At 42.1% G+C, this 27,979-nt stretch overlaps 2 protein-coding genes across 2 annotated transcripts in view; one reads left to right on the forward strand and one right to left on the reverse strand.

Annotated features, from left to right (window-relative positions):
* Nucleotides 1-480: 480 nt before the first annotated feature.
* On the reverse strand, nucleotides 481-6,181 carry LOC121700714. The gene is made up of 9 exons (XM_042083916.1): nucleotides 6,054-6,181; nucleotides 4,295-4,365; nucleotides 4,035-4,216; nucleotides 1,776-1,948; nucleotides 1,582-1,682; nucleotides 1,434-1,501; nucleotides 1,147-1,209; nucleotides 814-1,065; nucleotides 481-585 (listed from the first exon to the last, which is right to left on the reverse strand). The coding sequence occupies exons 4-9, from the start codon at nucleotides 1,889-1,891 to the stop codon at nucleotides 481-483; spliced, it is 705 nt and encodes a 234-aa protein (XP_041939850.1). The 5' UTR covers nucleotides 1,892-1,948; nucleotides 4,035-4,216; nucleotides 4,295-4,365; nucleotides 6,054-6,181.
* A 2,883-nt stretch (nucleotides 6,182-9,064) lies between these two features.
* The window catches only part of valopb (vertebrate ancient long opsin b), a 32,686-nt gene continuing 13,771 nt past the window's right edge, over nucleotides 9,065-27,979 (forward strand). The window contains exons 1-4 of the mRNA XM_042082947.1: nucleotides 9,065-9,428; nucleotides 24,208-24,418; nucleotides 25,001-25,118; nucleotides 25,483-25,722. Coding sequence (XP_041938881.1) covers nucleotides 9,065-9,428; nucleotides 24,208-24,418; nucleotides 25,001-25,118; nucleotides 25,483-25,722 — 933 coding nt within the window. The remainder of the gene's footprint in view (nucleotides 9,429-24,207; nucleotides 24,419-25,000; nucleotides 25,119-25,482; nucleotides 25,723-27,979) is intronic.

Here is a 27,979-nt window from a genome sequence, read left to right on the forward strand (position 1 = left end):
ATCTACATTCAACTTTTAAACAGTCTATCAACTTTTATTAAGCTTTGCAACCACCATGTCTATCCTAGCATCACCTTAGTAACCATCGCTGCATTATCTATTTTAACTATACATGATATTTTACTGTACATCATAACTTTTGCATTTTCATGCACTGGTAATTCCTCAGAATTACATTTTCTAGTTGAAATAATTGCTGTTCAAGGAGATACCACAAGCTATTGATTTCAAAGGTTGATTTACATTTGCAAATGTTAATAACGCTGCCGAACAGCTGATTAGAATGGTATTGTTACGTCATCCGGAACTTTTTCTCTGGCCGGAACAAATTTACTGTGACATCTCCTCATGACCTGCTAGCTCTCTATGCCCTCAATATTTTCTTTTCTAAGATGTCTGGCTCTATCTCTGCTGATTCTTTGCATCTTACTTTTGCAGACATTGGAATTGACTCTGGTGCCTCAAACACCCCTAGACTCATTATCGGATTGCTCGGCGGCAGAGACAATGGATGTCCACCTCCATGGCGTGGCCTGAGGTCATCGGGGGGCTCTCCACAGAACCCGGGAATGGTGTCAGGAAGCCCTGAAAACATGCAAAAAGATGGTCTCGCATGAGTCTCTGATCATACATGGTGACGCATGGATCCTCACCTCTGCAGATGGTGAGACTGTTTACAAGAGCAAACAGCCCACAGTCGGTGCCACCTTCCTGCCGCTGGACAACGGGCCACTGCAGTCACACTCTTCCCAGGAAAACAGAGCAAACCTGTCACCTGAACCTCGAACTCCTGCGTATGGGCTCTGCACTTACCGTAACCCAGTGGTTAGCAAACCCCTGGGTTGCTGACGGCACTGTAGATTGCAGAGCCAAGGAGGTGGTAGCATGGAGGCCTCCGATGTTGTGGTACTGCGCCTTCAGGAGAGCCTGGGCATGATCAATTGCACGATCATCGAGCCAGGTATGTGGACTGAGTAGCATGGCCCTGAAGTCCTCCACTCTTTCGCTCAGCGCTGCTGGCAAAGTCCGCCCTGACTGGATTCCAGTGATGACAATGCCATCCTCCTAAAACATTAGAAATAATGATTAATTCACAATTTAAGGATATAGCTTCCAATGTAAACTATAATAGCAGTTTTTTTTTACCTCTAGTGTGTCTTGCTCAGTCTTGGAGCTGGTAAGATCATTTGAAGTTCTGCTGCACGTCACCTGTAGACAGACAAGTACATTTGTATTTACAAATCCAAAGTGACACACACATGTGGATTATATTACAAGGGCCATTGTCCCCTACAACTTTTCTGGCTTCTGCGCTATCCCAACTCCCGTAAAAGCATTGTCAAAGTAATAAGATAACCAATATCATGAAGGTTGCAGACATAAAATTAAGTCACTAACACTCCTTAAATGTTGACTAAGCTTAACTAACTTACCTTGTGAGTGTCCTCCACAAGCTCTGAGCAGTCAGCAGCTCTGTCACTAAGGGAGTCAGTCTGGGACCCTAAGATAAAAAATAAAATGTATTACTTTGTTGTCATAGTCACGATCATAAAATAAATACATATACTGACTTAAACATACTTTTCAGCAAAGGCTTCACTGAGGCATAGGGTGTTTTAGAAGTCAGGGGTTTGCCTTCCATTGTCTCCAACTGTACAAGGTTGTCCGCCACACTGATGACCCTTTCAAGCATAAGCAATTTAAGTTATTACATGCTTTGTCACCAATCATCAATTGATCATTTGCAATCAACAACGTTCAAAAGCTAAATATACCTATACTTGTTTGGCCAGTCAGGAAGCATAGTCATGCCAGGTCTGCCACGCTTCCTCTCATTTTTTTTCAGCACCTCCATACCAGGAGTGATGGTGAAGTGCTTGGCTTTTGTCATTTTTTTTCAATAGGCTGCCTTCTGCCTCTCTTTGGCCTTCTCGATGTTGACGAGCACCTGGACAGATTCATGTACTTTGTAAGATTACACAGAAAGAAATTAGACATTCTGTCAGTTTTCAGTAATACAATTCATTACTTTGTTCAACACATCCGCATCAGCCTCGGTGCATTCTTGAACAAAAGCCTCAATGTCCTCCTCTGCAACCAGGCTGGGACTAGTAATCTGTACAACCGGGCAAATGCCCGGTGGGCCGTTCCACATGTGGGCCGGTGACCTCCGGGATTTTTATTTTTTTTTAAAGTTATTTAGCCTATTTGCGGCCCGTCATGTAGGTCTAGGCCTAGCCTATAAATGCAGTTGCATCCATTTGGCTTGGGGGGTGACAGGTCAATCATTTTGGCTTCTTCTTCATGACAGGTTCAGTGTGTGTTACGATCGCGCCCCCCTGCCCCACCCCTCAAGTGGATTTGTCCAAGCAGCCGCGCTAGGTTTGTGGGGAAATATAGCCTACGAGTACATGGTCCTAGGTTGTGTAAGTGCCCTCCGCTGGCTGGTGTTCACATCATCGCAGTTTAACCGTAAACAGCAATGAGAGGTCTAGTTTTCTTCCATAAATTGTTTTTATAGACGTTAGTTGCACAACCAAGAGCTTCCATTTACTGCACCATGTAGGCTACTGTAGTGCGGTTCTGTCAACATAAAAAAAACTACGGGTAGCCTACAATTTTCGCACAACTTGGTGGAAAAGTGTAGCACAGGTTAAAGAAAACCCATTCATTTTTGGAGCTGATCCTCACATTTTTGGAGCTCCATCCTTGAGCTGACTCAAAAGGAACTTCAAAGTATTTCCCATATAGTAGGCCTTTTAGCTCAAAACGACAGTGAACGTGAAACTTGGAAAGTGAAGTCTCTCCACCGCGTGTTACATTAGATGCACAATCAATCGCGAGTCGATGCAAGTAAAAAGTATCAACTGGTAGGTTATTAACGAAGGTAGCCTAATTTTGCCAAATGTAATGACGGCACACAAACTTGGGCAAAAACGTTTAGTATACACTTGTGGTGATAGCCTACAGTTAAAGGAATTATCCGGAGTAAAATGCACTTTAGATCAATTTACGGATGATTGGGAGTACATACGTTTTTTATTTTTTTTATAAGGCGACGAAATTGTGAATTTCCAGAGCACACTTGGCAATCGACTCCTACGGACTTTCCCCTAAAGATGGCAACATTTCCGGAAAGGTACTGGCTTGATGAAATTCATTCTGGACTCTCTATCCGACCACATAAAGACCTCGGGATACTGCGGTTTGGCTTTAGGGACCCTCTACTCACTACCACGTAAGTGTAATGTTGTTTGGAACTGTAGAAGAGGTATAAAAATAGCGTTTTGTAGCGGCAAAATAATATGCCCTTCTCACTTCCACGCTAACGAGTTTTGACTAAAAACGGTAACATCGAACTTTCTCAAAACACATCCAAATGACATGATTTGGATGTCAACTCAACGTATGTACTCCCAATCATCCGTAAATTGATCTAAAGTGCATTTTAAGATAATTAGGAAAATTTTATTTAAGATAAATAGATAATTAAGATAATTAGGAAAAAGGAAAGATAATTCCTTTAATGTGAATCGCGGACTATAACCAAAGTAAAGGAGAAGATTTGCACCAAATAAAGACAACAGACAGAAGATGAGCCTGTCTTTAGTAGCCTATCCCTGAATCCTGTCCCTCTCAAATCACTTTAAAATGGTGTGATTAGCAACCAGAATTTAAAAAATGATCACGGAGAGACACCCCCGGACCCCCGTGTTATTGTGATTAGGCTATAGGTCCAAATCTAAATGTTTGGGTTCAGTTTATGAAGTGTTGCTACAGCATAATACTGTGTGTTTGTTATTTATGGGGTGAATCAGGGGGGGGGATTTTTTAAAAATCTTATTTGTTTCGGTCAGAAAATTGCCAGGGCCGAATTTTGTTCCCAGTCCGACCCTGTCTGCAACAGCTGCAACTTTTCCAACTGGATCACCACCTGTAATTTATTTCACAAAGTGAAAGTTGATACTTAAGATTCAGTAAGTTAAACATGGCAACAAACAAAACATGAATGAATTACATACATTACAACATACCTCACAGAAGAGTCGTGGCTCTCGGCCATACAGCCGAAAAGGAGATTATTTGGAGGATGCCTGAAAAGAGGAGTTATGGGCAAACACATTCTCTTTCAGCTTGTCCTCCCAACTTTCCTAATACCCCTTTAGGGTTTTCCAAATAGCTTTTTTCAGGGTCTGATTTGTGCATTCATCTAAACCTGCAAGAAATAAATTACATTTAGAGTAACAATCATGCAGTCAACTACAATAACAACACTACCACTAATTATGCATACCATTTGTCTGTGGATGGTACGCTGATGACATTCAGTGTTTCACCCCACGTTTCGAACATCTTCTGATTAACCTTAGGCAAAAAGACATACACACACACATTAAATTACATTATTAAAAAAAAATAAATAAATAATGTTTTGTAGCACTTTGAGATTGCTAAATATAAAGTGCAATACAAATAAAATGTATTGTTATCATTATTATTACTGGTAAGAACCATAACCAATTATATTTTTTTCTGAATGCTTAAACGCTAACCGTGATTCTTATAGCACAATTTCTAAAACTTAGTTTGTATAGCAAAACCACTCACTGAGTTAGCAAAACTAAAAGCACAAACACTGCTTTGCACTCAGTTTGCAATTTTGTAACACACACTTTGCAAAACTGTAGGTACAATCCACTGCACAGCACTCTTTTTGCAGAACTGTAAACACAATACATATGCTTTACACTCAATTTTCAAATGATCAACACACTCCTAGCAAAACTATACACATGTATGCCTATTATTTACACTATTTTGCCAACTGTCTGGCACACAGTCACATCATGAAAACTGTTTTAGATAATTAGTTCACTTTGCAATCAGCCTAAGCAGTGTAAATAAGCCACAGGTAGGCTGTCCGTGTGGAGTACAATGGAGGGAGCAGGAAGAGTGAGAATTAGAGGAGGCCTAGGAAGAAGACACAGAGGTGAAGAAGTGAGGGAGAGGACGAGAAGGTGAAGAAGTGAGAGGGAGAGGATGACATGGACAAGGAGGTGAAGTTAGAGGAAGAGGACAAGGAGGAGCAAGAGGAGGACGAGGAGGGGGAAGGGGAAGGTTAAGAAGAGTAAGAAATAGCCCTTTTACAGGCAAACATCAGTCTACATGTGGGGATATTGATCAGGCATCATGTCAGGCCTGGATACGGCATTCCAGAATATATTTTCCCCGGTGCCTTTGACTGGAGGACATTGCATGTGATGTAGACAAAATTTTGAGTTGAGAGAGACGACAGGATGTAGACTGATTTTTTATTTTTTTTTCTCAGTGAAATTGCTATTTTGTGAAGCTCACCACATGCAGCCCATCGGAAAAAGAATGAAACAATTTGGGACAACGTAGGCCAAGTTATGGACAGGCAGCTTAAAGCAGACCCATGGGGCATCAAAACGGAAACTGAAAGTAACTCCCCACTGCCCCATGGGTCTGCTTTAAAGGTGCCATGTGTAATGTCTGCCAAAAAATCAATTCATACTCCACATTCCATAAAAGATGGGGCAGTATACCTCCAGAAAGTGAGTTTGTCTACCCTAGAGTAACAACCGAGACACGTGTATTGCAGTTTGGCTGGCGGTTATGTTACCCGCATACTGCCTCCCATGGCCGAAACTGGTATTATGACACTTGTCGGGCTGTGGCTAGTAATTTAGCATGCTAATTCAGGTTGATATCTCTTCAGCACTATACCTTGTCATTTTTTTAATGACATCGTCACCCTTATTTCCTTCCATTCTTTTGATGCGTGTAGCTCATTTTTTGGATATTTTTACCTCAATTCTTACACATGGCACCTTTAAGCTGCCTGTCCATAACTTGACTTATGTTGTTCCAAATTGTCTCATTCTTTTTCCTATGGGCTGCCTGTGATGAACTTGAACAACAGGACTATGGGTCAATTTACACTGAACTTACACTTTAAGCAATCAGAAAAAAACTGTAAGCAAATAATTAGATAACACCAGTTAACTGTAACGACTACAGTAAAACGTTACCCTGTTCCAAAATTCACAAACTCGGTCCGTTAAGATGACCTCAGGAGAGCCATGTGTGAGGAAGATGTCCATCATCGCCTACAACACAATGTTATAAAGGATTAGATCATTAGTGGTATTTAACATGTGATTAATCGCATTTCATAGTGACATTTGACCCAGTGCAGTCTGGCTATCGTGACTGAAGGAGGCAGACGAGAAAGCACTGCTTTGAATGAAACATTTAGCCTAGGCCTACGTTTTTAAAAAGAACGCCCAGACCAATACTGTTGTTGACAGGAGCATCAATGTACTATTTCTGCAGTAAGAAATTTCCGTTGCCTACCATAGGAGTTCGTCAAGTCTGAAGTAGCACCTCAATGCAAAACAATCCATTATGTAGCCCATACCCACTTATTTGTGATTTACACGCTTGCAATTGGATAACACTACGGCTGTCATCTGTTTAGCTCGCCTCTGGGCCGCCTATATCAGATACACCAATGTGATTGGCTCCCCGTGATACAAGTGACAAAAGTAACGTGCATCATTACTCTTTGCCAGAGTGTTCAAATTGTGCTCTTGCGAGAACTCTGGATTTTCCAGGGTAGCCTACACCAAGGACATTTGTCTTTGGCTCACCAGACATACAAGACAGATGGACAGACAACAATCTCAGACACATTGAAGATATCATTTAAACAACTACAGTACAAAAAAGGGAAAACATATAGAAAATGAATAAATAAGTTTAAATATAGGCTACATAAAAAACAGCTTAGCCAGGTATGTGTGTTGTCCCTAAGTTTGGTTAAGAATACTGATGGCATTTGGGGTTTTGTAGTGTTGGAGACACAGAGTATATCGGCAAGCTGTCGGTCGGTGCGTAAAGTTTGCCCTGTGCTAAAGCAGTTCCTGCGCAACTTAATTTGTTTTCCTGGCCACAAACCCACGAGGATCATTAAAGTGTAGTTTCACCAACTGGCAGGTCAGCTTCACTTATTTTAAGTTTTCCAAATATGCACCGACAATAAGCTATCTTTGCTGGTGAGCTCTCAATTAATGGGCTTTGGCTTTTTTAGTTTTTTAGTAATTTCCTCACATTAAGGTCTAATGGATAGGCTAATAGGCCACTTCTATTTGTGGATGCTCTCTTAATGGTGTTGGTGTTTAAAACACATTTTTATTTTAATAATTGCCAGATGATATGTGATGCTTCACATCTTATCACAAACGTGGAGGCGAAATGGCCAGGGCCCAGTACACGATGCCAGGATGTACCGCGAATCTAATTTGAGCATTGAACATTTCAACAGGGTGCATTAGGCCTATAGTACCTTACTGGAATATTACCAGATCCACTACACACTAATTAATGTGTATTATGTGGCTGTAACTTAATGTTATATGTGCAATTACAGGAGAACTTGATTGGTGGGGGATAGAGTATCCATAACACACCATTAAAGGTTTTAAAAGTAAGAAAGGGGCACAATTTGTTCATCACACTTTACATTAATATAGATCAGCTTTGAGCAGAGACTTTGGACATTGTCGCATTAATACTGTATGTGTAGCATAAACTTTCCCTATAAAACGTTATGGATGAGACATGGCTGGAATTTGTCGATAACAATTTGTTGAAACCTTGAGTCCATTTATCCACTTTTTAAATATGTATCCATCAAATTCAATCAGATCAGTTACAAACGATCAAGGGCGTAGGTTTGGTCTGAGCTTTGGTGGGGACACTACCCACTAACCCCCTGAATTCTGATATATGGTTTGTCGTGTTGCGTGAAGAGTGTGTAGGCCTACGATATTCCACCGAGATGAATGGATGTGGAGATGGGCGCAGAGAATAATTATTAAATCTCTTGAAGTTTTTTTTTTTTTTTTTCCTCGCGAACTGTTTATCAAAGCAAACAGTGGCTAGCTAGCACCGTTTAAAAGCTGAGAAAAGGCTCTTTCATGTGACACGTGTGATGAGTAGCCTACTTCTCGAGAAGTTCAACAGAGAAGAATGGGTGAATTTGGACGCAGTGAAGTAAAGCTGAAGCGCTGCATGCTGCGCTGGAGTTTGCGGCTCACTGGTAAATTATAGGTAACTTCAAATCAGCGCGATTTACCCTTATAGGCTACTGCACATTACAAGATCTGTACGAGATGATCCGCAGCACTGAAGTGAGCAATGATTAACTCTTTGTGTAGCGCACGTGAGTTTTTTTTTTTTTTTACCTATTTCAACCTGAATATTGGTGGGGACAATTTAGTCGTAATTTGACATTGGTGTGGACACGTCCTTCCGTCCCCACGCAAATCTACGCCCCTGCAAACAATAACATACAGACCTAAATTAACATTTTAACAACAGTTTTATTTCTGTGTGCACATGCAACTTTTTTCCCATGGTAAGGATGACATTTGCATGGAATTGACCCTATCCAACTTGCGCTGTGACCGTGATTGTAACCTGCGGCACCATTGGACAGCATCATGATGCTTAAACGCGTGTGCTTAGCACACTTACATAAAGACAAGGCTGAGACACTCCTCTGGGCGCATTATGTTCGGTATAAAAAGGAGCGCCCAAACAACATGAACGCTGGACAATGCGCGAGGGGATGGGCGCGAGACAATCGGTGCTTTAACTGCATACACTGTAACGACATCTATGAAACGTCCATTGGACCACTGACCATATCCATGGATGAATACTTCTATATGTGTAAATATTTTTTGATTGACTAAACGACTTTTTCAGAAGCACCTTTGGATAGGCTACATGTTTGGTCTGCATAGACAATTGGTGGTGATGACAATGTTAGACATTGTTACTTTTGCAAAGAATTCTTTGAACATGGTATGATAGCCTATTCATGTATGCTCACAGCATTACACGCAAATGTTTTTTTCCTTAGAGCAAGGGGAGGTTTCAACAGAAATTTGGTTAATTCAGTGTGGTCTCCGTTAACTGTCAGTAGAGATTTTGTAGACTCTACTTTTGGCAGAACCTGACCTCGTCTTGAAGCATGGCGTCTTTCGTCTTGTCAGTGAACGGGGTTTCATTCACTGAAGCTACGGAGAAACTCGAACCCGAGAACCCATTCAAAGGACCCCTCTCAAATGTTTCGCCATGGACCTATACTTTTTTGGCGTGTTTAATGTTCGTTGTGACATTGCTATCTCTCTTTGAGAACTTCACCGTTATGCTTGTTACTTTTAAATACAAACAGCTTAGGAAACCCTTAAATTATATCATCGTAAACTTATCAGTAGCGGATTTCTTTGTGTCACTCATCGGAGGGAGCATAAGTTTTCTTAACAACGCAAATGGCTACTTCATTCTGGGCAACTGGGCTTGTGTCACAGAAGGATTCGTCGTCACATACCTGGGTAAGTACAGTATTGGTTTTTGCCATGCGAAACCACTACGGCGAAGCGGGCAGATATACCCGCGGGCGGCATACGGAAGGCGGCATTGTAAGATTTTTTTGGTGAACATCCATAAAACATGCGATCATTTTACTAAATTGCGCGGGTATTTTATTAAAATCGTACGCACATTTTGTGCTCATTTTACTAAACTGAGTTCTCAATTTATTTAGTCATACGTTTTACTAAATTGTGAGCACGTTTTACTTATAGTTAGGGAAAGTTAGGCTTTCTTTTCACCAATCTGCAAAAAAATGTCTTACCAATAGCTTTTTTTTCTCTATGTGTGCCTATAGGTGTCTTCTTTTTTCTTTTTTTTTACCAGTATTAGCTTTTGAGATGTCTAACTAGAGGTTTTTAGGGGTGCTGAATATATCCCAGCCATTAGTTTTGAGTAAAAATGACTCCAAGTCCATAAAAAAATCCATAACAAGTGGTTTTATTGAACAATTACAAAACAAAACTTCCTTAATCGGTTTAAAATGTAACAAACCTCACCCAACTCTAGCTTTGTGAGACCATCCTGATCTCACGAGCTTCAGATTTTCACTCGCAGATCAGTCTGGTATCTCTCCGATAGAGAAAATTTGGAGCAAACGAACGTCCAATCAGCGTTGGTTTTGAGGTGGGTTTAGTGTGACGCGACATCCACGGATGAGATGAGCATAGCTATCGCTGAAGTTTTATCCGAATATTTGAGTATTCCTGGGGAAGCTAGGAGTCTCTGAAATGTAGCTGGGAGGAATGAAGGACACAGACATCCTCCACGGCCAATTCAAGTTAGTGTTTGGTAGCACTGAATCTTAGTTACTTAACGAGAAGGAATATGCTTTCTTCAGACATGTAGCCTACCATGAAAACTTGGTGGGGATTTTCGTTGATGAGGTTCATGTCATACAATACTGCCCTACAAAGCAAAAAGGCAGTAACTACGCAGAGTGCAGAACTGAGAAAAATGACTTTAAAGTTATCCTGTCATCCAGCCTAAATAGGTGGACATGTGGCTGTTTTGTTACTTTATATTAGCTTATTCTTTGTACGCATCAATACTCATATTTAATTTTATATTTTACCCCTATTTTGCAGTTACTATATTCTTGCTTTGTATTACTTACCAAAAACGTGGCACCATGCCAATTGGAAAAAGGTAGTAACTTAGCCTGGCTAGCGCCACCACTTCTCAATGAGACGTGGTCTGGGAACCAAACGTTCATTTTCTCGTATTTGAAAAAAATGCCCAGATCCGTTTATTGGGTGCCACGGATGTCTATCAAATGCGTCTGTGCATAGCTCATCATCGGCTTGCTTTCCCCCCTGTTCTGTGATTGGTTCCCTATCTCAGGCGAAAATTTGCTCCATGGTCTCCAGGCTGCCTTAGCAGCGTGAATCAAATCGCGCGCAAGGCAGCATGGGAACACCCAGGCTACTTAGGAACAGGAACCAATGTGTTTGAGCCTGAGAGCTAAGGGGGGCATAAATACCTGACGGCTCGCACTACAGAAGTTTGTTTTTGTTGAAAGCATGGATGCTTACAGTAAAGAAAAAGATGTCGGTTTTGCTCACAACAACTCGCTAACTTCGGACATCCTCTAAACAGCGGACATCCTTCAAACAGCGGCCACGAAGAGAGTGTGTTTTAAGGGACTGTTTATACGAGAACGATTGCGAAGGAAGACGACAAAATATTTGATCATCAGTGCCTTTCGTTTACATGGCGACCCCGCCATTGGGGCTTGAAGACGCAAAAATCTGAAGACTCCTTCCAGAGTGTAGAGTTTTGAAGACGACCCGGGTTGCGTCTCCGTCTAAACGGCTAAACCAAAGATCCTTGATTACCTCTCTGACTAAACTGTCAAATTAGAATGTCTGCGCGTGACGTACCGGGGTTCTATCACACCACCACCCAGCGGTCTGGAATGCATATCCAATCGAATATCACATACTCTTGCGTCTTCATATAAACAAAGATTTCCCCCTGAGAATGCTCGTCTAAATGCGAATAAAAAAATGAAGACGAGACGCCACTTCTGCGTCTTCTCTTTTCATCGTCACCGTATAAACGTAGCCTTAGTTGAACAGACACCTGTCACGTTAAAGAATAACTGTTACAGCGATAGTTGTGTTTAGCAGTGCTGCAGCTCCTGTAGTCGGAGGTAGTTTCTAAGGCTACTAGTTGTGGTCCTCATGAGTTTTACATTTTGTTGCTCACTGTCCACCCTCCACGTTGGACAGTCTTTTTTCTCTCTCTCACACACACGCACATCTATACACATTGACTCTCTCACAAACACATTCACAACCACACACACGTCTATGCACATTGACTCTCTCACAAACACATTCACAACCACACACACACATCTATGCACATTGACTCTCTCACAAACACATTCACAACCACACAAACACATATGCACACACTTACAAATAAAGTTCACACCTCCCAGGGGCAGGATGAAACAGGTGAGTGGCATAGCTGGCAGCAAGATGCAACCGTCATCTAGCATAACAGCTAGTCGTATCGTTTCATTACATTGGTGACGTACATCGTTCGAGACGAGAGATGCCACTGAGCGGATTCGCATAAACCTAACATAACTTTTAAAGTCTATTGAACAACAGTACTTTCTTGACGTGAAAAATTATCTTGTAAATTCACACAGATCATGTGTGAAATTCATGGCACAATTTGAACGGGACCAAAAAATAATTATTATCTCTCCATTGACTCCCGTTCATATTTTTTCGCAAGATAGGTCCCATGGACCGGAAGTAGAAGGGCATGACTTCATCAGACCATCACAGTCCTGCCCACAGCCGATGCCGGAAGTAAGAATCCAATACAATTTCTCCGTTGACAATTGGGGTATAAGCCATAAAAACTTAACTGTACATGGTAGACTTAAAACCAGCTACGGCTGGACTAAGCGATTGTATACTCATATAGACGACAAAAGTTCGGGAGCATGCCTATGTTCCCACAGCCCTTTGTTCCCTAACCTACCCACCCACACCTCAGGCCTAACCCTAACCATAGCCCTCACGCTAACCCCAACCCTAACCTTAGAAATGTGGGAACATAGGGCTGACCCCGATGTTCATGGGGCACTAACCTTGTTTTGAGAGAAATGTCTTTTATTCGCGATGTCTTGGATAAGTACTTCATTACCCACAATCCTGAACAATCCCACAGTGATGCCTCTGATTGGTGGAAAGTCCGTTATGGTAAAGTTTGAAACTTTCTTCTCAGTGAAAATCGCTGACCAAGATGGTGGAGTCTTTTACTGCCTATGCTATGGCGAAAATCTTAATGTGATTAAAAACTTTCTAGACCAGGGGTCTCAAACTCAAATGAGCTGGGGGCCAATTCTGCCAACGTCATCTGATTGGAGGGCCGGCTATTTCTGAAAATGCAATGTTCTTTTTTTCAAATACCACACAAAACTGCAAACAGAAAGTGCAAGTGTTTTTATCTAGTTTTAGACACCTGTACTAGCAACCTTAGCTTATAAATAAAATAATGATAAAATAAATATTAATACAAATTATAAAACAAATGAAAAGCATAAAAACAGGTATGTGTGTGTTTCACACCAAATAAAAATATTTTCCTCTCATAACTTTTTTAAACCTGGCAAACTATAGGCGTCAGGGTTAGGAAAGCAACACCATTGCATTTTTATATCAAAATTTTAAAAGACCATAGCTTTAAAATGGTCAGAGATAAAGTCCTACTGTAAATGTAAAAATCCACTGGATGGCAAGCACCTCAAATTATGCACCTTTCAGTAAATACTGGATGAACATATTTGAGCAGGTTTACTTTCCTTTTTTCATATTACCCACATAACAAATTAACAGGAAAACACCTAAGATGTATACCATCACCTAAGATGTATATGGTTTCTAAACCACAAGGCCTACAATAAAGTATTCTGGTCAAATCAGTTCCTATCGCGGGTAATCTGAGTACCCAGAAGTTCGCATCATATTGCGGGTGACTTTGTAGTTTAGAGCCCTATTTCTACTAGCCCTGCTGTCTGTACCACGTCTATTACGGACACTATCATCACGATTACCACTGCAACCTCCAAGCTATGTTGGGCAGAGGGTCGAAATAAGCATGGTATGCTTAGTGGACACAGTCGTATACACGCAGACGCACCTCCATTCAATAGACGATCGATCATAATCTCCAAAAGGATATTCTCCTTCAGATTTAGAATAGGTGAATAACATAGCCTACCTAAGACTTCATCACACGTAAACGTTTTTCAACATTTGGTGTAGGCCTATTTCTGCTTCAATTTATGCAACACTATGGCCTGCATCGCTTCCGCATCATTACAAATGCACGTCTTTGTGTTTCTCACGTGTAATACAAGTATTTCCTGAAAACTTTGCGCAGCGATTTTGGGTTTGAATGAAGCTCTGGATGTCTAGCACATAGTGGAGCAGAGTACAAATGAGATTTGTCACTGTACTTGGAACTATCGTCTATTTTAATCAGTATCGTTGTTTGTTGCAATTAAAAATAGTCTCAAGGGTCGGATTACATTATTATTTTGACATACGTCGCGGGCTGGAATTGGGCCGGACGCGGGCCGGGTGTTTGAGACCCCTGTTCTAGACGAACATTGATACTTGTATCAACAAGTTTATATCACACAAACTTAGTCAGGGCCAATACACTATCAAATAGACCACTGTAAATGTTTAAACACTCAAACTTTTCAGGTAGCCTGCCTTTAGCATTTCCAACATTGCATGTCATTATATAATGCAGCTAACATTAGCCTACATGCTGCAACACAGGTATGAAATATATGTTTTAGTGAGTGTCCAAAGGGGTGAAAACCACTTTAAATCGGGTCACATTATTGACTGTTGTGTGTCCGAGTCAGCTTGTGGGTTTTGTAAGGGCCAGCATGAGGAACAAGACCTACAAAGTTGTGGTGAGGTTTGCAGGGAAGTTGGTAATGCTAGTTAACATTAGCTAGGCTACTGTAGCCTTCATACTGTATAAGTCATATCAATCATTAACCTAGGAATACTTCCTTGTGCATTAATGAACATTTTCTGTAATAATTCACGGCAAGTTCATAAACTGAATATGGTGGTCCAAGAGCAGACCATGCACCGGTCCATGCATCTGCCCGACTGAGCGGTGATGGCATCAGGTACGAAGCACTGCACCATGTTGCTAACGTTAAAGCCTGTGTTGCAGGTTAACCACCACTGTTGATTAATGGGTACATAAAGCACTCAATATATGTATATCATTTTTAAAAATGTCTCCAAATGGTGTTAAATGCGTTTAGCATTAGCAGGGTTTTTTTTACGCAATTCGGTGATGACGTCACTTTGGGGACTACATGATCTGCGCTTCATTCATTTCAATGCATTTCAATGGACATCGCGGTTACACTTTCAACATAAAGTTTGTATATTTACACTTCGAAATTTCTTTACAGCATTTATATCACAGCTACCCTATGATCTACCAATGGTAATAACGGTGCATGATATCAATTTAGTAATTTTTCTGAATTTCGGGATGTCTTGTTTTGGAGGGTTTGTTTTACATTCATTCCTATGGGAAACGGTTGCGGTTACACTTTCAACATAAAGTTTGTATATTTACACTTCAAATTTCATTACAGCATTTATATGACAACGACCCTATGGTCTAACAAAGATAACAATGTCTTACGATTTTAGTTTAATGCAATTTTCTGAATTTGAGAGGCCTCGTTATGAGGCTACATAATGCACCTATTCAGTTCAATGCATTATGCTTATAACGTTACGACACTTTTTGTTACTGTCAGTGAACAGCACCGAGTGAAAGTCAACATTTTCTTTATATCTAGTGATAGTGATCATGTCGTTAGTTCAGATAAGTAGGCTACCGGGCAAACTTAGTCAGAAGATCAGAATATAAAGCATCATGATAGCTAGCTATGGGCTAACTTTTTAGTCCCACCTGTGAGCCACCCCAGTTGTTGCAAACTTAGCTTCTAGCCGCCTCCGATTAGGCTGGTCGTGTCTTCAGCATGAATATTTTCGATAACTACTGCTCGTGATTGATTGCCATTGACATCGTCAGGGTACGGCTTACCAAAGAGGGAGATAATATGGGCAAGTCGCAGTTTTGCAGGTGCTTGTGTGGGCTGTGCCGTCCCAATGGAAACTGTGGTGGAGAGCTGCAGTAACTAGGGAAGCGAGTGCATTTTGGCCGCTGGTCGAGGAGCTCTCCCCGTGACCAGCATATGACATGATCTATCTAGCTATCTATCTACCTGTCTATATACATATCTAGGCTATCTATAGACTATCTATTTATCTATAATCTGCGCTATCTACTGCTGAACAATCCCTTACTCGTCTCTCTTTACTCCTCTCTCATTACTCTCAAGGGTCTCAAGGTGGGCTTTGGTCTGTAGCCTCCCCAAGGTGACGTAATGCAATGCATTGTGGGGGAAAGGAGAATCACTTCAAACGCTGTGAAATAGTACCTGCTTTTTCGTATTATATTCCGTTTTGTGATACCCAACAACATCAAATACAATGGATAACAGTTTAAATGTTTATTACCAACAAGCAAATTGTGCAAATTTGTTGGAAAATGAACCCTGCAACACGGCTTTTAACCGCTTTCACACACACATGATATAAAATACACAATGATAAAATTCAATACCAAAACACTATTATTTACAGGATTACTCCTGAAATAACTGCTATTAACGGCACATTCACTATATAAAAATCATTGTTTGGAGGAAAAGGTTCGCGTGCTGTCGTCGGTTGGAAGTTGTTCAAATGGCAATTCGCACCGGTTGTGCCTTGCTATATATATTATTCAGTGAGGTGCGGTGGTTTATGGGATGAGTAGTTCCTTCGCTTGGAAAATATGTACACAGTCTTGTACCCAGGCGCGCCGGCAGCATAGGGGACGTGGGGGATATATCCCCCGCAGTGCTGAAGAGACGGGCGTCGTCCCCCTTACTTTTTGATAAGGAAAAAAACATTAGGTCCCTTTCCACAGGTGTATAAAATCAAAGCACCTTAATTATCAATGCAGACTGCATGGTGCTTGATTAATACACCTGTGGAAAGGGACCTGATGAAACCCATGAATATGTACACTAAATAAATAATAACCTATAGGTTTACGCTATGTAAAACTCCCTGTTAACAGCATCACATCACTAACCACAGCCATCTAGACTGCACAATCTCGTATTCACTCGTTGGATATCTGAAGCCAGTTCACCAACCATCATAAAATAATCCAGGCTTCTTGCTTAGCGTAAATCCTCAAATTATGGCTGGGTTCTTTTATTTACTTAGGCTGCGCAATGCAGGACCTTTATTTTGGGGCAGGCTGGTATTCGAGGCAGGCTTTTTTTATTTATTTATAACCTGCTGTGTTTAGACATGCGTTTTGTTTGGAGCGGCATACCATAGGCCAGCGGTCCCCAACCACCGGGCCGTGGGACATTCCTAACCGGGCCGTAGCCTACGACATGAGTTTAAAAAAAAATGCATGCAAACTAAACGAAATTTAATTCGCAATAATGTCACGTTTTTACATGGCATAGGCCTATATGCAGTTGTTTGATTGCACGCATGTTTGCATTTTGCAAGGTCTATTTTCTTACGTCTGTCTGTCCCGCCTTCAACACTTTCACATATTGCCTTCAGCGCTGTGCAGCCTCAGGTCAGCTCACTTCACTTGACCAGTTCTTGGCGAACGGTATGTCACACGAAGTTAGCTAAACTGCTAGAATGAGCAACAAAAAACAAGCATCTTTAGCAGGTCACTGGCCAGAGTGTTTGAGTTGAGAGAGCCGCCACAGAGATTTCTTACAGAAAAAAAGCTGCACATTTTAGTGATGAGGACTGGGTGTCAAAACTCGCTTACCTGTGTGACATATTCGGATTGCTTAATGACCTCAACCGGTCACTCCAGGGTAGAATGACGACTGTCTTTAAACTGGCAGATAAAGTCACTGCATTTAAAGCCAAGCTTGATTTGTGGGGACGACGAGTGCACCGGGGTGTATTTGATATGTTCCAAACAGTAGTGGGGGTTTTGGGAGAGACTGAGGCAGGGCCCTTTCTCTCGCAACTGGTGCGCGATCACCTTGTTGCGCTTTCAAATGAGTTTGAGCGTTACTTCCCATCCTCCAAAGATCCACGGCAAACCAATGAGTGGGTCCGCAACCCATTTGTCAATATCCCAAATAGTCCTAACTTGTCAGCGCAGGAGGAAGAGCAGTTGATCGAAATTGCAAATGACGGTGGTCTTAAGAGTGTCTATAAGGAAACCTCTCTGGCGGGTTTTTGGATCAATAACAAAGCAGAATATCCCGAGATAGCCGTAAAAGCGCTGAAGACGTTGCTACCATTTCCCACCACGAGGCCGGGTTTTCGGCAATGACTGCAACTAAGACCAAATTGCGCAATCGACTGGACATTTCAAACACACTGAGGGTGTCACTGTCTTCCATCATTCCATAAGCAGGGCTCCCACTGATTATATTCGTAATGCACGTTTAGTTCCCATGTTTAGTTCCCATATTTTGTTAAGCATGTTCACACGTAGGCTATAGATGTAAGCTTCAAGTTGTTCAATATTCATAGTTCATATTGTTCAATTTTCACTTCTTCAAGTTCACGTTTTTTACATGTTTAAGAGATCGTTACCTTCACTGTTCATACATAACTGGAGCTAGTTCTTTTCAAGTAATGCATGCACAACACATATGGAACATGGAACCCCCCCCCCCCCCCGCCGCCGGTCCGTGGAAAAAAAAATAGGAATCAAACCGGTCCATGGTACATAAAAGGTTGGGGACCCCTGCCATAGGCTATCAAAAGCATAACATTTTCGGTTTGGTTTGGGATTTAATTTACTTTTTGGACTGTTTGACGATATTGCTAAATGGTGGGACTGATGGGCACTGAAATCTGGGGGGGTATATGATTGTTCACTATTACGTTTCATGCAGTTGAAAAAGTGCATGAAGGTGCACTGTGACTGTAATGGAAACCTTTTTGCGTAGCCAAGAAGCCTACATTGTTTAATTGCATAATTTACTTTTTATTAAATTCGTAGGCTGGAATGCCTTGAGTCACAGCAACAATTTTGTTTAAATGTATAGCCTATATGCTTCACCCTATAAGCTCGAAGGGGGCGGCAAGCGAATGAGCATGAGAGCGAGTGTTGGTGACCCATGATGTAGGAAAATGACTTTTCTTTGCCAACAGTACCATACCATTCCAACCAAAAATATAACAAAATATTAAGAAGAGGTCTTATTTCATTGAGTTAAATCTAAACAATGTCTTGCTGGGGAGGCAATTATTATACCGTCTTGTGTTTGGGGACAATATCTGGAAATCTGATCTCACTATGGGTTTGTGTTCACAATTTGTTAGAGGGGGGCCGGAGATTTCTCCCCCTGGAAATTTTGAAATTCTGGCTGCTAAACATACCATTTCAATGCAGTTTGGAAGGGACAGAAATACCTTAACAGAGCAAGCAGCAACCCTCATCTATCTGAGGACTAAGCTAAAGTATCTATTTTGTAAGTTAATGTAAAACAGATAGGTTGGTGAAAGAACTGTAAGCTCAAATTCAGCTCATTAAAGGAGAATTCCGGTGTGATATTGACCTAAAGTGTATCGAAGTCGAGCAACGAGTAAGAATGAACAGCTATGATAAGGGATCAGATTCCAAAAATAATTCACCTGTTCATTCTTACTCGTTGCTCGACTTATCGTGACTAAATTCAAGATGGCTGCAAACGCTAAACTTCGTGAAGATACTGTCTGTATAAATCATCTTGTAAGTAAACTACCAGTGCTTTTTCAAAGTTCTCAATGTCTCGTTTTAAATGTCAGGGCCCTAGGAAGTCTACCAATGAAGTGTGGAGATACATTGAGCCTCGTAAATGGGTGTAAAACAGTGATTTATTTGCATGGCTAGCCCGATGCCGAAGCACCACTACTGAAAAAGTTGTTGGTAGCATCGGCTAACTAGCGCCAGATTTTGGAGTGCAGGGGACAAGTCGAGATGGGCTATGAGACATATGTTCACACTCGGTATCATGTTTCAATACACTTTAGGTCAATATCACACCGGAATTCTCCTTTAAGCTCATTAAAGCATGTTTAGACACACAAATTTACACTTAGGCGTACTATACATGATTTTAAAAACAGTACCATTGCAGTTGTTATGATTTGATTGATATGTGACCTAAGAACAATCTTACATTAAAAAAGTTGCTGAGGTCTGACTTTGTGGTGCTCAGAAATTTAATTAGTTTAATCTTAATTCATGTAATGAAGGACTTTAAACGATGTTTGACAGGTTTCAGTGCTGAGTAAGGTTAACACTAAATATTTGAATATTTTACTACTAGTAAATAGTGTATACAGACACTGTAACCTCTTACATCACCAAGTGCATCGATGATGTGACCCACACAAAAGACATCATCACTCGGGCTAACTGGAAGCCATGGCTGACGGGATGTCCTCAGGCTGCTGAGGGCCAGAGACAAAGCTGGCATGAGAACAGCGAGAGCCAACCTGTCCCGTGGCATCAAGGAAGCAAAAAAGGAATACACTCACAAGATAACCACCCACTTCAAAGACAGCAGGAACGCACAAAGCCTATGGCAGGGCATTCAGGCCCTCACGGACTACAAGCCCGCGCCACAGAGCTGTGAGAGCAACATCCCTCTGCTCAACAACCTGAACCGCTTCTTTGCTCGCTTTGAAGCACAAAACAGCACCTGCCCACAGAAGACCCATCCCCCTCTACATGAGCAGCCCCTGTGCCTCTCTGCCGACAGCGTGAAGAGGACACTTGCTGCTATCAACACCCGTAAGGCAACAGGTCCAGACAACATCCCAGGTCGTGCGCTGAAGGACTGCGCAGGGGAGCTTAAGGATGTCTTCACAGACATCTTTAACACTTCCCTGAAGCAAGCCATCGTCTCATCATGTTTCAAAGCTGCCACCATCATACCTGTGCCGAAGAAAACTGCTCCATCCTGCTTCAATGACTACCGCCCTGTGGCACTGACACCCATCATCATGAAGTGCTTTGAGCGGCTTGTCATGTCACATATCAAATCCATTGGCTAAAGAGCCAAGCGGTCTACAGAGGATGCAATCTGCTCTGCCCTCCACCCAGCCCTCACCCACCTGGAAAAAAGAGACTCATATGTGAGATTGCTGTTTATAGACTTCAGTTCTGCATTCAACACCATAATACCACAACAACTCATCTGCAAACTTGACAAACTGGGACTCAGTACCTACCTCTGCAACTGGCTACTGGACTTCCTCTGTCAGAGGCCCCAAGTAGTACGTGTTGGCAACAATACCTCAAGCAGCATCACACTGAGCACAGGGGCCCCCCAAGGCTGCGTGCTCAGTCCGCTGCTCTTCACCCTGCTGACGCATGACTGCACTGCAACCTACAGCAACAATCACATAGTGAAATTTGCTGACGACACAACTCTGGTGGGTCTCATCACCAAGGGCGACGAGACTCAATACAGGTTGGAGGTCGACCATCTGACCACGTGGTGCAGGGACAACAACCTCCTGCTGAACGTCAGCAAGACCAAAGAGATTGTTGTTGACTTCCGGAGAGGTCACACCCAACACCTGCCACTGACCATCGACGGTGCTGTGGTGGAGAGAGCGAGCAGCACCAAATTCCTGGGGGTGCACATCAGTGAAGACCTCTCCTGGACCACCAACACTGCATCACTGGCGAAGAGAGCTCAGCGCCGCCTGTACTTCCTGCGGAAACTCAGGCGAGCAAGTGCTCCACCAGCCATCATGACCACATTCTACCGAGGCACCATTGAGAGCATCCTCTCCAGCTGTATCGCTGTGTGGGGCAGAAGCTGCACTGAATACAACAGGAAAGCCCTGCAGCGCATAGTGAACACAGCTGGAAGGATTATTGGTGCTTCACTCCCCTCCCTGAAGGACATTTACACCACCCACCTCACCCGCAAGGCGACCAAAATTGTGAGTGATGCAAGTCACCCCGCTCACAATCTGTTTGATCTACTGCCCTCTGGGAAGAGGTACAGAAGCCTGCGCTCCCGCACTACCAGACTCACCAACAGCTTCATACACCAAGCTGTAAGGATGCTGAACTCTCTCCCTCCTCTCCCCCCTCCACCCTCAGCTACATAACACCGCCTGCACTACTCCACTTGCACACTTGCACACTTTACAACTTGTTGTTGTTGTCCTGAAAACACAACACTTCTGCTGCTCTTACATAACTTGCACCACTATGCCACTTTCTTTCTTACTTAGGTCAAACAGAACTACCCAGGCCTTTTATTGGCCTGACTTTGCACTAGTATTTTATTGACTGTCTATGCACAATTTCAACCAAATTTTGCTGCTCTTATTTTTTTCATTATTATATGTGCCCTCTTATTTACTTATTTACTTACTTTTTTGTTTACTTGAATGTTATGTTTGTCTGTGGACTTAAATTGGTAAAATATGTCTTGTCTTCACCGTGGGATAGTGAGAAACGTAATTTCAATCTCTTTGTATGTCTGGAACATGTGAAGAAATTGACAATAAAGATGACTTTGACTTTGACTACTAGTAATATATTTTTCATTACCAATATGGCAAGCAATAGGCTAGGCCTATCTCATTTGTAAGTTGCTACCTGCAAATCATGAGCAAGTGACCTGATAACCTAAGTTATGAGCACATGAGAGAGACTATTATACTTTCTTGCCCTCTACATCACGGTCATAGCGATCCTATTTATATAAAACAACTTTAGGCCTCCTTTTAAAAGGGTAGGCCTATCCCTTTTCACTACATGGATTAGCTGCCACATACGTGAAGAGAACAAGTGGAGATTGAGAAACATCTAACGCAATGCCTTGGTAGGCCTAATGTTATTAGGTTGGATTTTGTAGCCTAGTCACTGCAAATTTAACACCCTCGTTTCTATTAAACTGGAAACAATTGAACCAGGAGACTTTGCCAAATATTTGTAATATGTGTAAGAGTAGCCTAGGCTACGTTACACTGACACCATGTAGGCTAACGTAATGCTCTGAATTCGCGGCCAACATCAAATCCATAGTTCTAACTATTTAATCTCCAAGTCAAAATTTCCTGGTCAACCACAAATAATTTCACTACTTTTTATTGCTTAGCTAGACTACTTACCACTTCAACACCATTGACTGTATCTGTTTAAACTGTAACTTTAACAGTTCAACTGTTCAAACGGTAGGGTTAACTTTAACAGTTCAACACAAGCAAAACATTGCGAGCTCAATGCGAGTGTGAGTTGTTACGGGAACATACATACAGTACACCAATTTTAGGAAAAGGGCTAATGTTGACGTCTTCAGCTATTTTGGTACGGTTTATTACACATCCAGAAGAATGCATTTGAGTCGTTATAGGCTCTGGCTTATTATGGAGCATAATAGGAACAAAGTTATGATCAAAAAAATCATCAGGGAGGAAAAATCTGAGGGGGCACGTGCCCCCTTTATTTCAATGGGCATGACGTCACTGACAGTAGCTAAAATGCATCGAGAAAACACATAGGAAAAATACTGTTCACCAAGTCATGTTGGTCCGTGTATCATTCGTTCATTTGATATTCAATTGAGAATCCAAAATAAAAAAAATACTTGTTATTTCATTATTTGTTTATGAATGTGATACAAACAAACAAATAACGCTTTGTTTTTCAGACTTTTGATTTCATGGCCAGATCAAAAGTAGAACGTTTAAAAAACGGCCTCAGGGTCAAAACTGATTTTGATATTTATTTTTTCCGATTTCGGTATATTCGCGGATTTTCTCAGGCCAAATTTTACCTGTCTAATCAGCGATAACAATTGGTTATGGCAGATCCAATAGTTTTAAACTTCAACAGAGTACTCGCCTTCAAGGAAGTTAATGCTTGGCAATGGAAAGTGGCCAGACTCTCTGTACATTATGAAATATACGAGAGTCTGGTAGGACCAGGCTACCATTGGCCTCTTCATTCTGCACTTGTGGACGAGCGCCCTCACGTGGAACCAGAGAAGGAACTGCAACCAGTTAAAAAAACTGAAGTTTTCCGAGAGGGGAAGTTCTCCCCTTATTAGACATTCTCTGCTAAAACACTGTTTTTGATGGTCACATGGCACGAGGAAAACAGGGTTTTCAAAAAACCCACCTTGGAACCCAGTTTCCTAAAACGCTGTGTTGGTGTGGAAGCAAGGCCAAAACAATAAAAAAAACTTGGCTGACAAGGTCTCACACACAGGTCTTCAGGTTCGTGGGGCAGGCTTGTTCAACACTCGTTCCTCCCTGGAGTGTTAAATGCCATCTCTTAAACCAATTTTAGTCATTACATCGAACGTCCACTCATCATCGATTTCACCACACACTCCCCATATCCGCCTCATGTACCCACAGGCCAAAGTGCAAATAAGAGTGATGAGGATTTACTCCAGCAGTTTGCCAGTAGTGAACCAATAGATATGGAAACATTTCTATGAATACACCACAGTACATGGTCCAGAAAATGTGGTCTAACTGTGCACACTCACACACACACACCAAATGCGTAGGCAGTCTAGTCACAAACACCCCAACACACACACACACCCACTTCATTAACTGATCTTCCGGGATGTGGTTTCTCTTCACGCAGGCATAGTGGCTCTGTGGTCTTTGGCTATTCTGGCCTTTGAGCGCTTTTTTGTCATCTGCCGACCCCTAAAGAATGTGCGCCTCGGGGTCAAGCATGCTGGTCTAGGGCTCCTGTTCGTCTGGACCTTCTCATTCATCTGGACCATCCCGCCGGTGCTAGGCTGGAACAGCTACACGGTCAGCAAGATTGGAACCACCTGTGAACCCAACTGGTGAGCTCAGCCCAGAAGAACAATGTCATTATGGTTTTGTATTAATACAAAGCTTAAAATTAAAATTCTAATGAAAGAAATAATATGAAACTGAAAACACTAAAGTTATCGATGTAGTTACATCAGGCTGCCACACTCTCTTAGTTGATCAAACCCATGCAGCTTTCTTGCAACCTGTGATGGCTTTCACTCTGGATGATTATAAATCAGTGACAGTGGCCCATATGAAGGAAATAAGAGACACAGCCAGATGTCTTAACAGCAGATGTGTCGATTTTCTCTCCTCCTTGACCCCACCCCCTTACCCCTGAAAAACCCACATAATAGTTCTCGAGGTAATTTCAGCCTTTGAATCTTTTGTATGAAGCCTCTGACACTGGTGGATACTGGTGGACCATCATTCAACATCATTGATTTCCCCCAAGCATTGAAATGAATTATCTCAGCAACTTGGTGCCTGGTCGGGTGTGTGTTTGTGAGAGATTGTGTTCATGACATGCTGGTGCATGATATTGAAGCAAACAGTGAAAGCGAGAGAGAGAGAAAATCAGTAATTCTTATGTCTCCCCTGTTCTTCTGCAGGTACTCCACGGAATACTCAGACCACACGTACATCATCACCTTCTTCACCACCTGTTTCATCCTGCCCCTGGGACTAATCATCGGCTCTTATGGCAAACTCATGCAGAAGCTCCGAAAGGTAGGTTCCACTCAAATTAAACCACCATTCTGATAATCTGGTGACAGATGGGGTGCTTCAAATCGAGGCTTCGGCGTTTGCCACTGTATGTCCCATTTCAGGGGCTTTGCAGTTCAATGTTTTATGTTCCTTAAGTGCAGGTTTCTTGAAAAGGGTCAAATGGGCAGAAAATCGAGCAGCTTCTCTTCTTTTTTTTCAGTGTCTTGTGGATGATGTGCATCATTTCTGCTCTTCATACATAAATTATGAAATGGAAAATGAAATTTGTTCAGCTGGAAATAGTTAAAAAGTCAGCAAGCAAACTGTGAGTCACCGTAGGCGGGCGCGATTGTCCGTGCGCGCCACCGCTGTCTGTGTGCCACAGGTGTCCAACACCCATGGGACACTGGGCCACACCAGGAAGCCCACCCGGGAGGTGGCACGCATGGTCATCGTCATGATTGCCGCGTACTTGATCGGCTGGACACCCTACGCGGCCTTCTCCATCACAGTCACCGCCTGCCCCACCATCTACATCGACCCCAGGCTGTCCGCGGCACCCGCTTTCTTCGCCAAGACCGCCGCCGTCTACAACCCCATCATCTACGTGTTCATGAACAAGCAGGTGAGAGTCCTTTGGAGATTTCATTAATTTATTAATTATCTCTTTCGTTTAGAGCTTCAAGCCTTTCACTCAAGTTCTTGTCATTAAATAGAAATACTCTTTTCTGATTAATAATTAAATTCTGAATAACGGGACACCTATGAAGTAGGCTAGATCTGGTAAAAACAAGTTTAATTACTGTTCCATATCAATGCTTATGAATGGTAACTATAACAACCATAGTAGGACGATGGTTGAGCCTGGAAGCAGGCTTCGCAAAAATGGAACCAACTGTAAACAAGCTAACTGTCCATGCTATCGCTTTTAGGGCCAAAGAAAGTTGTACAACAAAGTGAACAAGTTGGTTTATTTTTAAACGGGACCGCTTGTTTCCTTTGCATGCTATTAAAGGTGTGGTTCAGGTTTTTGTACATAGGACCACATTTCCAAGTTAGCAAGTGTGATATTTATCAGTGGAGACCGTTTTCAACACGTTTCATCCAGTCCTTCTAGTTGCAGAGTTCGCAGGTGCTAGGCTAGCGCAGTATGTGTAAGCCTGCCACTAAAAACAGTCTTACCTACTCCACAAAGAGAGAGAGAAAATCAGTAACGTCTGGGCCATTTTACCACCTCGAACGTGCATTTATTTCTATGAACCGGACGTCGTGTTGTCCATTATCCCTTAGTTATTATGACTGCCGCGGTCATATAGGGATTGTCAAAGTCCCCCCCCCCCCGTCATCTACTTCCTGAAATTTTGGTCAATGATACCTGGGACACCGAAACACCGGGACACATGAAATTTGGTGGGCATGTAGCCCCACTAGACTTTTACGGAAAAAAATCATTTGGTCCCCTGCGTTGGCCCCCCCGAAACCCCAAAAATTCAGTTTTTCCTAAATAACTACCTGAACCATGGCACCAAGGATGATATTTTTATGGTATGTTGGTCTCAAGGGCCCACATCAACCTAGCCCATAATCACTCATTTGTGATTTGCACCCCCCTGGTAAAAAATGAAAATGTAATATTATTCTGCTGTAATCGCCCCTATCTTCAGTTGAGATGTTCAGAACTGCACCAAATGTTATGTGTATGATTAACCTGACATCCTCTGGGGTTATGCCAAGTTTCGTAGGGGGTATAAAATAAACTAGATGTACCGCATAGCGGTACAAAATATGACCGCCGCACAGTCCTGTACATCCATTCCGCGAAAATATATCATATTAATGAATTTGTCTCCATCTTCTACTCCATCCCCCACTCTTGAAACTTTTGTGTATGCTTGTTTGGAATGTGTGTTTGCGGGCCGCACACAAAGTAGCCTACTGGTGCTGCAAAGGCAAAAAAAGAGATTTGTAGCACTTGCCAAAAAATTTGTAGCATTGTTATAAAACCTTTAAAATCTCTAAACAATCACAAGTAGGGCAGTTCATCACAGTCCATCCATTGCAACTGAACTAATGAAAGGTACACCTGTAGGCTACATTGTATTTGGGAAAAGCAGAAGGTAGCAGCAGCATAATGTATTTATTTATTATTAAACAAAACAATCCCTGTCAGTTCCATGCAATTTTCAACAGTAGCTGTTGATTGGGGTCCATCAGCTGTTGGCTGAACAGTTGTGTCTGTGTCCTCCGCTGGTAAGCTTTCATCCACCTCAACAGTCTCAACATCGACATCTATAATAGATATTGTAACATAAGTATCAGAATACTAACGTTAGGTGGCAAACAGTTTTACAGAGCCTAAATGACAACGCATTCATTAATCAAGATGGAAATAGACAATAGCCTAATATTTGTTTTCATGATCTATATTGCTCATTGATTACGTGTGATAGTTCAATAACAGTGTTACTATGTGTCAACATTAACAAATGGTAGCCTAGCTGCTAGGCCTAACTGTTACCAGAGAATGTCTAATAAGGGCTGTTACCTTAACGTTAACGTTAACTTACCTGGATTCGATGTGTCGTCTTGAGGTGGAGGAGGAGGCTGATGGAAGCCAATGTCGACGCCACCGTCCTCTGAAGTGGCCAGAGGACGATGGCCAAGCATGTCATTCATCACCTTATAAAATTTGAACGAAGCTGGGTCTGAACCACTTGTTCCATTTTGGGTTTTGGCCATATAGTATTGTTTTTTTAGCGTTTTCCACCTCGAGCGAACCTGTTCCACAGTCCTAAGGGGAAAGCCGGCGTCCCTTAGTCTGTTAGCTACGACTCTAAACAGGTCTGCATTACGATGTTTTTTCCCGTCTAAACTCCCTACGA

Source organism: Alosa sapidissima, chromosome 24 (assembly GCF_018492685.1).
Source record: "Alosa sapidissima isolate fAloSap1 chromosome 24, fAloSap1.pri, whole genome shotgun sequence".
Lineage (NCBI taxonomy): Eukaryota > Metazoa > Chordata > Actinopteri > Clupeiformes > Clupeidae > Alosa > Alosa sapidissima.

Coding starts and splice junctions, on each gene's coding strand:
- LOC121700714 (XM_042083916.1), bottom strand. CDS start 1,891: ATGACAAAAGCCAAGCACTTCACCATCACTCCTGGTATGGAGGTGCTG. Junction 1,502..1,581: donor AGTGAAGCCTTTGCTGAAAA/GTATGTTTAAGT, acceptor TTTTTATCTTAG/GGTCCCAGACTGACTCCCTT. Junction 586..813: donor TTGCTAACCACTGGGTTACG/GTAAGTGCAGAG, acceptor GCATGTTTTCAG/GGCTTCCTGACACCATTCCC.